Here is a 12,518-nt window from a genome sequence, read left to right as displayed (position 1 = left end):
AGCTGGGAAGAACACTGTGGCCCAGAGAGATAATGGAAATGGCTCTGTTTGGCACAGAGCTTGTTTTTTTCCCCTCACATCCTGTGCCTCTCATAGCCTTTGATCGGAAAATTGAAAATGTGAACGAGGGGCTTGAGTTTATATTTGTGCATTTCAGCATTAAGGCTGCTCTCATAGTTCTATTTCCAGCAGACTGAGTGATGTGGCTTCTAGTCTAGTCCTGTGTAACCTGAGTAGACACCTGTGCCTGGGGTGGGAGGGGCAAACTTGGAGAGTTGGTGTTATTCATTCACTAGCTTCGATTTTCAGTAAAGGAGATTGAATAAATAAAAGCATCTCTATGATTGTTAGGGGATGGGTCAGTATGTGTATGATTCAAACTAAAATCAATCATGTTTGTTCTAGTGACAAAATATACACAGGTTTGAGATAAGGCAGGATTTACTTACTTCTTTGTCCAGTTACTCAACTGACCTACCCATGCTTCTCCCACAAGTATATAGGATTTACATAATGTTGGCAAAAACTGCATTTGACCAGAGCCATTAAAAAAGAGGAGGAGACAGTTGACTGGTTGAAAAATGAACAGGATAGCTCATAACACTGAACCTGGCATATGTTTATAAAGAAATTTCCCTTTAATAAAAAGAGCCATACAGTTTTCTGATAAAGCTGCAAGAGGGAAAAACCCTGCTTCATTGTGTTATTTTACCTCCCACATTGATCCTAGAAGGGAAATTTGTCATTTTTGCTGCCTAACTATGCCCTTCCATTTGCTAACTCACTTCTCCCACCACTAGCCCTACCAACGAACTCAAGACATGTGGACATATATGTATATTATAGCTCTCTCCCCATTAAAGTTTATAGGTCTCTCCGCAGTCAAAGAGATAGAAGCCTGGTCATAACTGCCTAGAGACGTAGGCAAGACTGGCTGACGAGCAGACAAGGACTTTGAGGTAACATTTTACTTGAATCCCGTTTCATAACAATACCATTACAATGCCACAAACATGCCAGGGTAGATGTCATACGTCAGGAGTTGTCATGACTGATAATGTCCAGTAACATAACAGTGTCATGTTACTATTACCGGTAATTGTCATGATGTGTCATTACGTTTGATGTCATTTCATCTAAGTAGAACTGTGGGTTGTCAGCCTTTTCTATGTTAAAGTGCACTTATTTACCATTAGAAAGGATTTAGCCACACAGGGAATTTTTTATTTTTTTTTAAACAGCAGTTGCTCGGGAGTATATTTTGTTTTTAGGGAATGGAGCAAAAAATAGATGCAGATCCTTTGTGTACTGTTGTTGTAGGACTTTTGTTTGTTTACTATTGTTTGTCACTTAAAAAACATTTTATTTCTTCCTTGTTATTGGTATGGCAATTATTTTTTCGCTGATTTTTATGACAAAGTGCCATAATTTGGCCAGCTTTGGACCACTTGTATTGGTCCAAGGACCACTAGAAGGTACTTTGCAAGCCCTGAAGTAAAGTACAATTAAAAATGTGGGCTGTTATGACACCAAACATTATGGTCTCTGCCATGACGATTAATGGTAATGGTAACATGACACTGTAACATTACTGGACATAATCCATCATGACAACTTCTGACAGCAAATGGCATCTGCTGTGATATGTTTATGGCATGGTTATGTCAATGTTAGGTAGTAGTGTAGTAAAGTGTTAACAACAATAACCTAATGAGAAACCATAGTGCACTTCTGTTTAAAACATGTAAATAATTCAAATTGGACTGTTAAAATGTGCTTAGACCGATCGATAGAACATCAAATCAATTCAACTAATTGATAGGACATCAAATCTGCCAACATGCTAACATGAGTTTGATTACAAGACAAAAACTGGTTTATCTGATTTATCCAAACAGTGTGGCCTTTTTACACACATACAGAATAAATATGATTTGAAATGAACAATGTAATGTAAATTTACGTATTTTGATCAATCTTTTGAATTGTGCAATACAATTTTCTCTTTAGACTGAATGGGATTTAAAGCTTCTAATCTTGCATCATTATGGATGTATCAGTTTCACAGAATCCCACCGTCACTGTCATTCTCAACTTGTCAGGACTATTCATTCGCAAATTGCTGATGTAAATCCACTCAAAGTAATTGACTATAAAAGAACTTTATGGTGAGGATAATGTGGAGCTAAACTTCTGCTCAGTGAGGTGTTTATGTCTACGTGTGAGCACCCACACGAATTCAAAGTTTCTGCCGTCAAACAGGAAGCGCTGTTGAATAAAAATATCATCCAGTCACCCCTCTGTCTAATGCTCCATCTGTTTTTCCCTGCATTCACTCATCCGTCTTTCTTTCGCAATCTCTCTCCCTCGTTCTCACTATGCCATCCTTCTCATTTACACTTTCGCTCCCTTCTTCTCGCTCTCGCTCTCTCCAGCATGTGCTGAACTTCTCCCGTCACGCGCTTTTATCGAGAGATTTTCGGCGAGTTTTGAGTGGCGCTGTTGTCTCGTTAAGCTCGGAGTGACAGGCGAGAAACAGACGAGCAGTGACCAATTATCTCCCAGCTTTTGATTTTCACCGCAGTCGACAGTGTCAGAAACACACACCACCTTCCTAAAACACACAGGAGCCCACGACCTATTGCTTTAAATCCTTCACCATCACAAACTTTCAGACAGATTGTCAACGTCAGACGCAGCTGAGATCATTACACAGGGAAATGAGATCCCTGGAGATGCAACAAAAACCAAACCTTTCTCTGTGTGTAATGAGAGGAAGAAGACTGGCGTGGCTTTGATGACGAATGTGGGTTTACCGAATTAGCGTAAACTAGGGTTCAGCAATACAGGTGGGAATCAATACAGGCCCAATATATTCTATTTGATTGTGATAAAGATTTACAATATTCTAAGCATTGCAAGACGACACTGTGAAATACAGTCAGGTCCATAAAAATCTGGACGTCAACAAAGTTACTTTAGCAGTCTACCACAGCATGTTTTCCTTCAATAAACAGGTTGAAGCAAGATGATCAAAGAGTAAACGTCTTTGTGTAATACAAAGTTTCTCCCCTAGAGCAATTATTCGCTGCCAAAAGTAATGAACTGTAATACAGTCAGGTCCATAAACAACTGGACGTCAACAAAGTTATGGCTGTCTATATGTGCCTACACACTTCAGAATTCATCCTGCTTGTTTTGTTGGCAGTCACATCACCAATTAATACAAGGGAACCAGTTCGACTGGCAGCCATGCATGCCCATGCCATAAAACTACCTGAGCACCTGAGGCGCTATGCTTTGGATCACAAGCAGTTCCTTCCCTTCTTTTTGAGGAAATTCAATTACCAATGTAGTTCGCTATATTAATCGGGCTATGTGGTAAACAGTCGCAAATCAATGATATGTAATATGCATCTCAGACAAAGCAAGAAACGTCCTGGCTTCCTAAATATGAGAAGTTCAGAAGCTGTGATATCATTCTGCTTTGGAGGCGAGTGTTTGTGAGGAACTTGACATCCATCACATTAATTAGCGCCTGTCCTGGCTGGAGCAGTTCACAGTGGAGCAGTCCTCTGTGCATGTTTAATGTTACTTTCCTTTCCAGTCAAGTTGTGGGAAACATCACTATCATTGAGTTATAAACATTTTTCATATAATTGCTGCTTGTCATCTGTCCACCCACTAGATATGCATATTCATGCTTAATAGCAACAAATGACAAGGTTGCAAGGGAAAGGAGGGGCAGGTGAAGACTGTGACCTCTAAATATAATCTTTATTTACTATGAGTTATCTTTACAGTTACATGCAAAAATTCAAATTACATGTTCTGTAAAAAGAAAGGAATACAATAACAAAAAACTGCCTTTTACACCTTTTGTCCAATATGTTGAATTCAGTACTAAGTGAATTAAAATGCTACAGATATATGTTCTCTGTAGAGGACGTGTTAACTTGTTTTCACTTAGAAAGTCAACCAAAAAAACGGTATTTGACCAGAGGCGCCAAAACTTATGCATACGACTGTATGTCACCAAAGTCACACTAAAACATTATATTTAAATAATATTTAAATAATACTTACATTCAAAAAATTGTAATTAAAAGATGTTTTGGTTTAAAAAAAGCTACTTAAAATTATAAAACACACAAACAAAAAATAGCTTAAATATTTATTTTTTATTTTTGCATTGAACACTGAATATCCTCTTATGCTCGTGGGTATATTTCAGTTTTTCCATCTGAATTTACATGCCCAAATCGTAAGGCAAATTATTCAGTAACTGCATGAAATAAATGTATTTTTTTGGTAAAAGTTCCCCTCAAATTAACAGAAAATGTTTTTTTATGATCATAGTCATAATGATATATGCTTATTACTAAATTACTGCTGAAAGCCAAAAATCTTAGATGCTTTTGGATTTTTTTATAAAAATTATTTTTACAGAGCAGATCACTGAGGAGACATCATCTGAGATCCAGTTTATAGCTCAGATTTGTGGAAAAATGGGTCGACGTTTAGTAGAAGAAAAAAAAAGTGAGTCCAGCTTCTTTATTATAAAGTTTTAAAATTACATCGCCCATCTATTTGACTGGAAAGAAGACAGTAACAGTTCTCATATGACACCCACCTTTTGAAAGAAGCTTATGAAATATGAAAGTAATGAAGTAAAGAATATGACTAGGTGCGTTTTGGAACCACCGGTGGTTCCAAGGAGTTAAAAAGGTGTGTTAAAAAAGAAATTTTTTTTTCTTCTGAAACTATAGTCATATCTTATAAATCTCACATGGTCCTGCACCTAGCCCTAAATAAAGAGCTGATATTAAATGTCATAAAGTGCCTTTCAAGTGCTTTATTAATTTACTGGATTAAGCAAAAACAGGCACTGATGAATGGAATGAATTTTATATATAAACCAACTGTATTATAATACAATAATTACATATACTGTATAGATATACACTGTTACCATGATAGAGGATTTTGGCTATATCGCCCACACCGACTGTAACCAATGACAACACATTTCCTAGAGAAGTGCCCATGAGCTGTTAAGTACACGTTCATTATGAGTTACTCACATTAATCATGGATTTGTTGAATTTGTAAGCACATAGCACAGCTGTCTACAGCGCTTGATCACGGCTGATAGGAAGTTACAGATGGAAGCAACGGCATCAAAGACAGACACAAACACACTTCTCCTTCTCAGCTCTTCAACACAAACCGTCCAACAAACTCACATTACGAGAGTAAAATAAGGAGGCCGTGGCTGAGTTAGCGACCCCCCTGATGAAATATTAAGTGTGCATCACTGACAGTTGCAGCTGCTGTACTTCCAGTCCCTGTTAAAAACTTCAGTCCAGCTTCATGAATATTCTTGGCTGTTAATTCGGCAAATTTCATGAATACCATGTGTTCTGTCACCTCTGTTTTCCATTTGCAGCCATTTAAGCTGCCAGAAAGACAGACAGCTACAGTTCTGGGTTTTAAACAGGATCTTAATTGTACTGGAGCACAGAGTTAGATTTTAGATGATTAGAAGAAGATAAATGGACCAATAACAGATTCATGTTCAGGAGCATGACGTTCAAAGTGAGTAACTAAAGGGTTAGACAAATTAACAAGAAGAACAAATGAACAGAGGAACATAAGGGGACCAATAACAGAGAAATGTTCAGGAAATTCGCTAAATTTATGTGTGTAAGTGCAGGCATGTCATTGGTTTCCTTCTCTTCAACTGACTATCAAGTTATAATCAGTTATAAGTCAATGTCGCTGTCATAGTGTTGTGAGAGTTTTGCTCTTTTGTGCAAATTTACCATGTTTGGTGTCTAAATTTTGATTATTTAGTTATTAACTGTGAAAGAAGAGTGAAATGTACCATATAAGAAGGGCTTTTTTTAAGCATAACTTGGATGTATCAGCTATAAACCTGTTGAAAAAACATAGAAACCATGTGTGAATGTGTGAAGTGTATGCTGATTTCTGGAGGTGTCCAGTTGTCACTAATGGTATTTTGAGTTCTCCTGGAGGGTTGATATCACAGTGTAAAGGAATGCATTGCAAACAGATGCACTTAATGGTTTCCTAACAGAATCTAAAGGTGTGCTATAGGAAACTACTGGTCTCTAAAGATAACAATGAAGCCATTTTCATTTTAACTACTCGACACCACCAGGTTACCAACAGACATAGTTTAATAATGAAGCTATAACATTGTAAACAAACACTAGAAATCAAACACTAGTTTAGTTCAGCAATGGAGCTATGAGGCTAACACTTCTTACTAAAGCAAGTTAAATTGGCTGATCAACTATATCTTAGGTAAGTGAAAAACCATGTTATTTTGAGTTCCTACAAATATGGCTTAGCCATAAATAGTAGGCTATATGGCTATATAGTTTAATATGGCTTAGTCATAAATAGGCTATATGGTTATATAGTTTGATATGGCTTAGTCATGAATAGGCTATATGGTTATATAGTTTAATATGGCTTAGTCATGAATAGGCTGTATGGCTTTATAGTTTAATATGGCTTAGTCATAAATAGGCTATATGGTTATATAGTTTAATATGGCTTAGTCATAAATAGGCTGCATGGCTATATAGTCTAATATAGCTCAGCCATACATTGCAGGCTATATGGCTATATAGTTTGATATGGCTTAGTCATAAATAGGCTGTATGGCTATATAGTTTAATATGGCTTAGCCACAAATTGGCTGTATGGCTATATAGTTTAATATGGCTTAGCCATAAATAGTAGGCTATATGACTATAGAGTCTAATATTGCTTAGGCTATATGGCTGTATATTTAATATGGCTTAGTCATAAATAGTAGGCTATATGGCTATACAGTTTAATATGGCTTAGTCATAAATAGTAGGCTATACAGTTTAATATGGCTTAGCCATACATTGTAGGCTATATGGCTATGTAGTTTAATATGGCTTAGTCATAAATAGTAGGCTATATGGCTATATAGTTTAATATGGCTTAGTCATAAATAGTAGGCTATATAGTTTAATGTGGCTTAGCCATACATTGTAGGCTATATGGCTATGTAGTTTAATATAGCTTAGTCATTAATAGTAGGCTATATAGTTTAATGTGGCTTAGTCATAGGCATCAGGCTATTGAGAGCTACAATGATGTCTTTTGAACTTTAGCACTACGTGTACAAAGCTTTCAAAATATTACATTGAATATGACAAAAAATTGAGATTATTTTGTTCTCTGTCTCTCTGTCTGCCTTGCTCTTGCTTTTTCTCTCATTCTCACTCTGTCTCTATGCTGATGTTTACTTTTCATTTAAAGTGGCATGGGACAATGCATGACTTTCACCCACAACAAGTGGGCGATGCTAATAGAGCAGAATATGGTCACCGTAGGCCTACTGTCATACAGTCTTCATCCTATAATCTGGCATGCAGCACATATGAACAGAAGTGATACTGCACATAGAATTTGTCCAGGACTTTACTGGCATCACCTCATGCAGTGTGACATGCAGTAACTCAAAAGACCACACTTTAAAAATCAAGGTTCCCAAAGAGCTCTTGGCTTGGACATATAATTCTAGGAAGAGCTTTAATTAGTACGGATCTTTTACATTATGTAGAGGTTCTTCAAACAGTTCTTCACATTCGCAGGTGTCATTTACAAAAGAACATTCACTGAAAGGTTCTTCAGGGAGCCAAAAATGGTTCCACCACGGCATCATGTCAAAGAATCCTCTTGTTATTTCATTCAGCCCTCAAGTTACTAGCTACTAGCTGTATATGTCCTACCCCTGAACATAAGTCTGCTATTGTTCCCCTTTTCTTCTGATCATCTAAACCTCTAGATATTTCCTTCTCTCTCTGCTTGTAATGTATTTTGACTGTTCTGTCTTTTGGAGACAGTGCGCTCCCTCCTCTCTCTCTCAGTCAGAACAAGATCATGCACTCAGTGGCACTCACTCATGCTGAGGACAGTGTGTTTAAACCATGGTGTGTCTGCCATGGAGCCCTATTACACAGGGTTCTGGACTCCAGAGCTGTGCAGGCACACTCAGATGCTGCTGCTGGACTACTGGGGCCAACCAAGTTAGCAGAAGCTCACACAAATTGACAGAGTGACAGACTGACTGACTGCATGAGTCCCACTGGTAAGAAAAGAAAGTTGAGTCTCAGTCATGGTCCACACACTGTGCAACATCCACAAAAATGCACTTTATGGTGAATACAGATGGCTATGGTAGCTGCAAGGGCAACACAGCTTTCAAGGAAGTTAAACTTTAGAAAGCATCCTCTATCTCAATCATACAGTACCAATCAAAAGTCTGGATCAGGGTGTAGCCACTGGGGAGCCTGGGGAGCCTTTAGGCCTTCTCACTTGGAAGCCAGACCCCCCAGATTTCTTTGCATCTTCATGCTTTTTTTCCCCACCTTAAATTCTGTAATAAGGCAGAGAATAACAGTCTTCGGTTCCACTTTAAAATAAGACTACCCTTCGTTCATGAATGGTTTAAAATGAGTTTATTATTCATTATTTCTCAGGTCTTAAAGACCTTAAAATCACTATTAAGCATTTGCAACACAAGTCAGCATTAAATCTGTGAGCTTCATCACATATTCATATTCATCAGATATAACAACTCACTTTTGCCTTTTTATTGATGCGTTGTAACTGCTTACTAATGATTAATAAAGTGTTTATGACCTAACTAATAAGCATTAACAAGCTATTTTTAAAACCATTTATAAACCCCTTATAAAGATATCCATCCAGCCATCCATCCATCCAGAGAGATAGTAAAGAAAGCAACTTTCAACACGGTTAAAAACAATGACAACATTGTAATCTTCAGGTATTCGCCCTACACATCTGTGTATAGTGCTGTAAAAGGTAGGAGTCTGGTTATTCAGCCGTACTTGCCGTGTCATGACACTAGTTGTTATAGTAAATAATCAACTATATATGAGGCACTCGTGCATTGAGTTTACATTTTTCCTCTCTATCTTGTGGCTGCAAAGCGATATTTAATGATATACAGTATGGGCAACAGTTTAGGCACCCCGATCATATTGTTTTGTTGATTTTCTAGGTGAAAATAAGTTAAAATACTAACCAGAGAACAAATTTCTGCACAGTTACTGTTTATTTCCAGAATATAACATATTGGGAAAAAATAAAGCCTAATAAAATGTGGCATGCTTTATGTTTTATGCTTTATTTTTTTCCATAAGTTAAATGCAAATGAACAGAAATTGTGCACCAAAATTTGCAAAAAAAAGCATATTTAAGTTTGTTCCCTGTAGAGGATGTGTTAACATCAACGAAACGTAATTTGACTGAGGGTGTTCAAACCTTTGCACGTGACTCTATGTGTTGTGGAGCAGAACATTTAGGTGATGCTGGGCTGCTGTGCTAAAATGTCCACATTGCCTTCATTTAACTGCATTTGTAACTATAGGCATGAATGTTTAATTACTTTGTAATGCTAATCCAGGTAGAGGTAGACCCAATTTCTACATTATAAACGTTCACATATCGGAATCAGCAGATATGCACATAAAAATTATGGATATCAGTACTAGCCCACAATTCCCACATTGTTGAATCCCTATTTTAAGTTCTTAAAAATGCCCTCTGTTTGCTTTGATTCAGCTTTGCACACCTAATAGCATTGGCTAAAGCAGGTTTATGGGAGCCACTTGAGAGACTTCAAGAAGCTACACAAGCGCTGAACACTTGTTGGCTCAAAGTACTTGTTGTGGGCTATTTCAAAAAACACTTTAATGTTTTTTTTGTTTTTTTTTGGTTTTGGAAGTAAATTCACATAGGCATCAACTATTTATATTTGCCTTAGAAACACATTTCAGGCATTGGAGCAGAGGCCTTTTGATGAAATTCTTGAATACACATTCAAACAAGTGTTTCCAAACTTTTACTGTGAGTACGCTTTGGCTTTATACTAAATGAGGTCTCTTCAAGCCTCAACACAGCAGAGCAAGCGTTCCACAATCAGGAACAAAGACATCAAGCTAGCTATAGCTCTGCCTTGAGCTCATATGAGGGCTATGCTCTGCACAGATGACGCGCAAGTTTATCAATTTGGCTGAAGAGCAAAGAGGAGAGTGATAGCCTTGGAAGGGAAGGAAAATCAATTTGGCTATAGCACGGTTATACTTTGATTACTTTGGGAAAAAAAATGTTTACATTTGGCATAGGTGTGCATTTTAGTTGTGCTCAAGGCAGAAATGAACACTGGGAGTTCAAAGTGTATTGAAAGAACCAACTATAAACTCTGATTCACCTTGGGAAGTGCTGCGTAACTTCTTAGGCTGAGGCGTTTCCTTAGGGATCGCTTTCAACATCGAGCTAGAAGCGGCACCCTTCGTATCCGATAAAAACTTGAACTTGATGACACTCTTTTCCGCATCAGTCTGGAAGAGAGACAGAAAAACCATAATCTATCACTTTATTTCACTGCACATTTTCCCCCTTAACTTCAGTACTTTACTTGACGAAGTACAGTTTCCTTCAAGTGCCCAACATGATTTTAGCCACTCTGGTAGAAGTTAACTCTGCCAGGCTAACCAGGATCTACAAGCAGTGAAGACTTGCATGCCATTGTTTCCCCCGCTCTGGCATTCAGATGCTACCTGCTCCGCGAAGGGAATCTGCAACAGGTACTTTGCGTCAAATCAAAGGATTATCTTAGCATTGCGGCTTTAATCATGCAGGAGCTTTGAGCTAGCTTACGCAGTGTGAGCGGCTCAGTTAGCAGGGGTGATGGCCTGAAGAGGAGCTGACTGGGAGGAGTTGCTATGGCGAGGAAGAGATGTTACTGCAGACTCACATTCCCTAATGATGCTAATTGACTTTAATAGGACACCAGCACAATAGGATGAATCTAATACAGTAATGACGGCGTAATGGCTGTAATACAGGTTAGGGTCGGTTTCGTTGGGCCAAAATCTGCAGTTTCTCCTCCTCTTGAACTGCTCTGCCTGGACAGTGGATACTCTTTCACTAAACCTGACCATTCAACAGTAATTACATAATTACCCTGGCACCATTATTTTAATTGTGGCTGTGTAGAACACAAGCTCTAGCTCTAGTTCAGTGAGTCTGCTGCTTGTCTATTACAATCTGAATGACAGACATTCTTTATGATGGGGTTATATGAATGGATGGCATGCATTACTGAGGAGATGAAAGAATGCTTCTGAGTACAGCATGCTGGGTTTGACAGTAGCCTCCCCGTCAAGAGTTTCCGGTCATTATCAAAGAAGGTTACTGGTTTGGATTCCAAGTGTAGCATTAAGGTACATCACCAGTTAAAACCTTGGGTACACCTTGCTTTCAGGTACCATCTGCAATACAATTTCACTTATCTAAGAATTGTTACAAGTACTTTTGAAAATGTTTCACTTCAAAAGTGATTTATACACCAGAAAGGCTTTGGCGCTGATTATAAAAAAGGGGATAAAATGTGTAGCACTGGGAGGATCAGCAGTCAATCCATAAATAGGTAAAAAAAAAAGATCAATAAGTATAATAAACCATGATAATTTACATGTACATTCACTATGTCTAGGACAGTTTCCATTTGCACCAGAGTTCGGGCTAAAACAAAGAAAAAAAAACCACACAAGAATAGCACTGGCTAAAGCAGGTTTATGGGAGCCACTTGAGAGACTTCAAGAAGCTCCACAAGCGCTGAACATCTTTAACATCAGAGCTCAAGGCTGTTTACATTTTGTTTGCTCCTTTTAATGTTCAGAGCAGTAGAGTTTCAGCTGTGAGTTGGTGTTAAACTTTAGCAGCATGGGCTGTTACTCAGTGTCAGCACTGACTAAAAGAAAAATGATCAACTTTGGAGCCGTCACTCAATGTATACATTTTTCTTGCTCTTCGTCTTCTCTGTGTGAGTGTTTAATAAAAAAAAGTGCATTAGAGGCAAAGTTTCATGTGTTAAAAACTGCATCTACTTATCCACACATCCCACTTTTCTGGTAAAAATCTACTCATAACAAGAACTCACAATGGCCAAACACTACAAAATATGAACATTACATTTCAGGGCAACTGCAGTGTTGTATGTGTAAATGAAGTAAAACCAAGACTGGAGTGCAGATGAGTGTAGAAGGCTCACATTTACAAAATGGAAAGCGGAAAAAAAGCAGAAAACAATCTGCTTTGATGATTTTCAGGCTATTACTGATAATAATTCATAATCAATAAGTGGTCCCAGCCCTAAAATATATGTGAACATTTGTCAGTTGCAAAGTTTGCAATTTGCAAGAGCTAAACAGCTTTCTACTGAATAAACATATTTCCAAACTGAGAAAAAAGCATTGTTTATTAAAAACATTCTGAAAAGCTAGGTGTCCCCAAAGCTGTTGATGTGCAGCATTTGTAAATTGTGAACAGGAAAACCACATCCACCTTTTCTTGTTTGAAAAAGTTGTTCTGATGTCTTTCAACTACTACGGCTCTTACTCTTTTTCATTACTACT

At 37.8% G+C, this 12,518-nt stretch overlaps 1 protein-coding gene across 1 annotated transcript in view; it reads right to left on the bottom strand.

The window, feature by feature from the left end:
- The window catches only part of nphp4 (nephronophthisis 4), a 262,276-nt gene that overhangs the window by 101,648 nt on the left and 148,110 nt on the right, over window positions 1–12,518 (bottom strand). The window contains exon 10 of the mRNA XM_036578771.1: window positions 10,310–10,439. Within this exon, the coding sequence (XP_036434664.1) occupies window positions 10,310–10,439 (130 nt within the window). The remainder of the gene's footprint in view (window positions 1–10,309; window positions 10,440–12,518) is intronic.

This window comes from Colossoma macropomum, unplaced genomic scaffold (genome assembly GCF_904425465.1).
Source record: "Colossoma macropomum unplaced genomic scaffold, Colossoma_macropomum, whole genome shotgun sequence".
NCBI classification, from domain to species: Eukaryota; Metazoa; Chordata; class Actinopteri; order Characiformes; family Serrasalmidae; genus Colossoma; species Colossoma macropomum.
The sequence above is the reverse complement of the archived record's forward strand: the minus strand, read 5'-3'. Positions and strand labels throughout refer to the sequence as shown.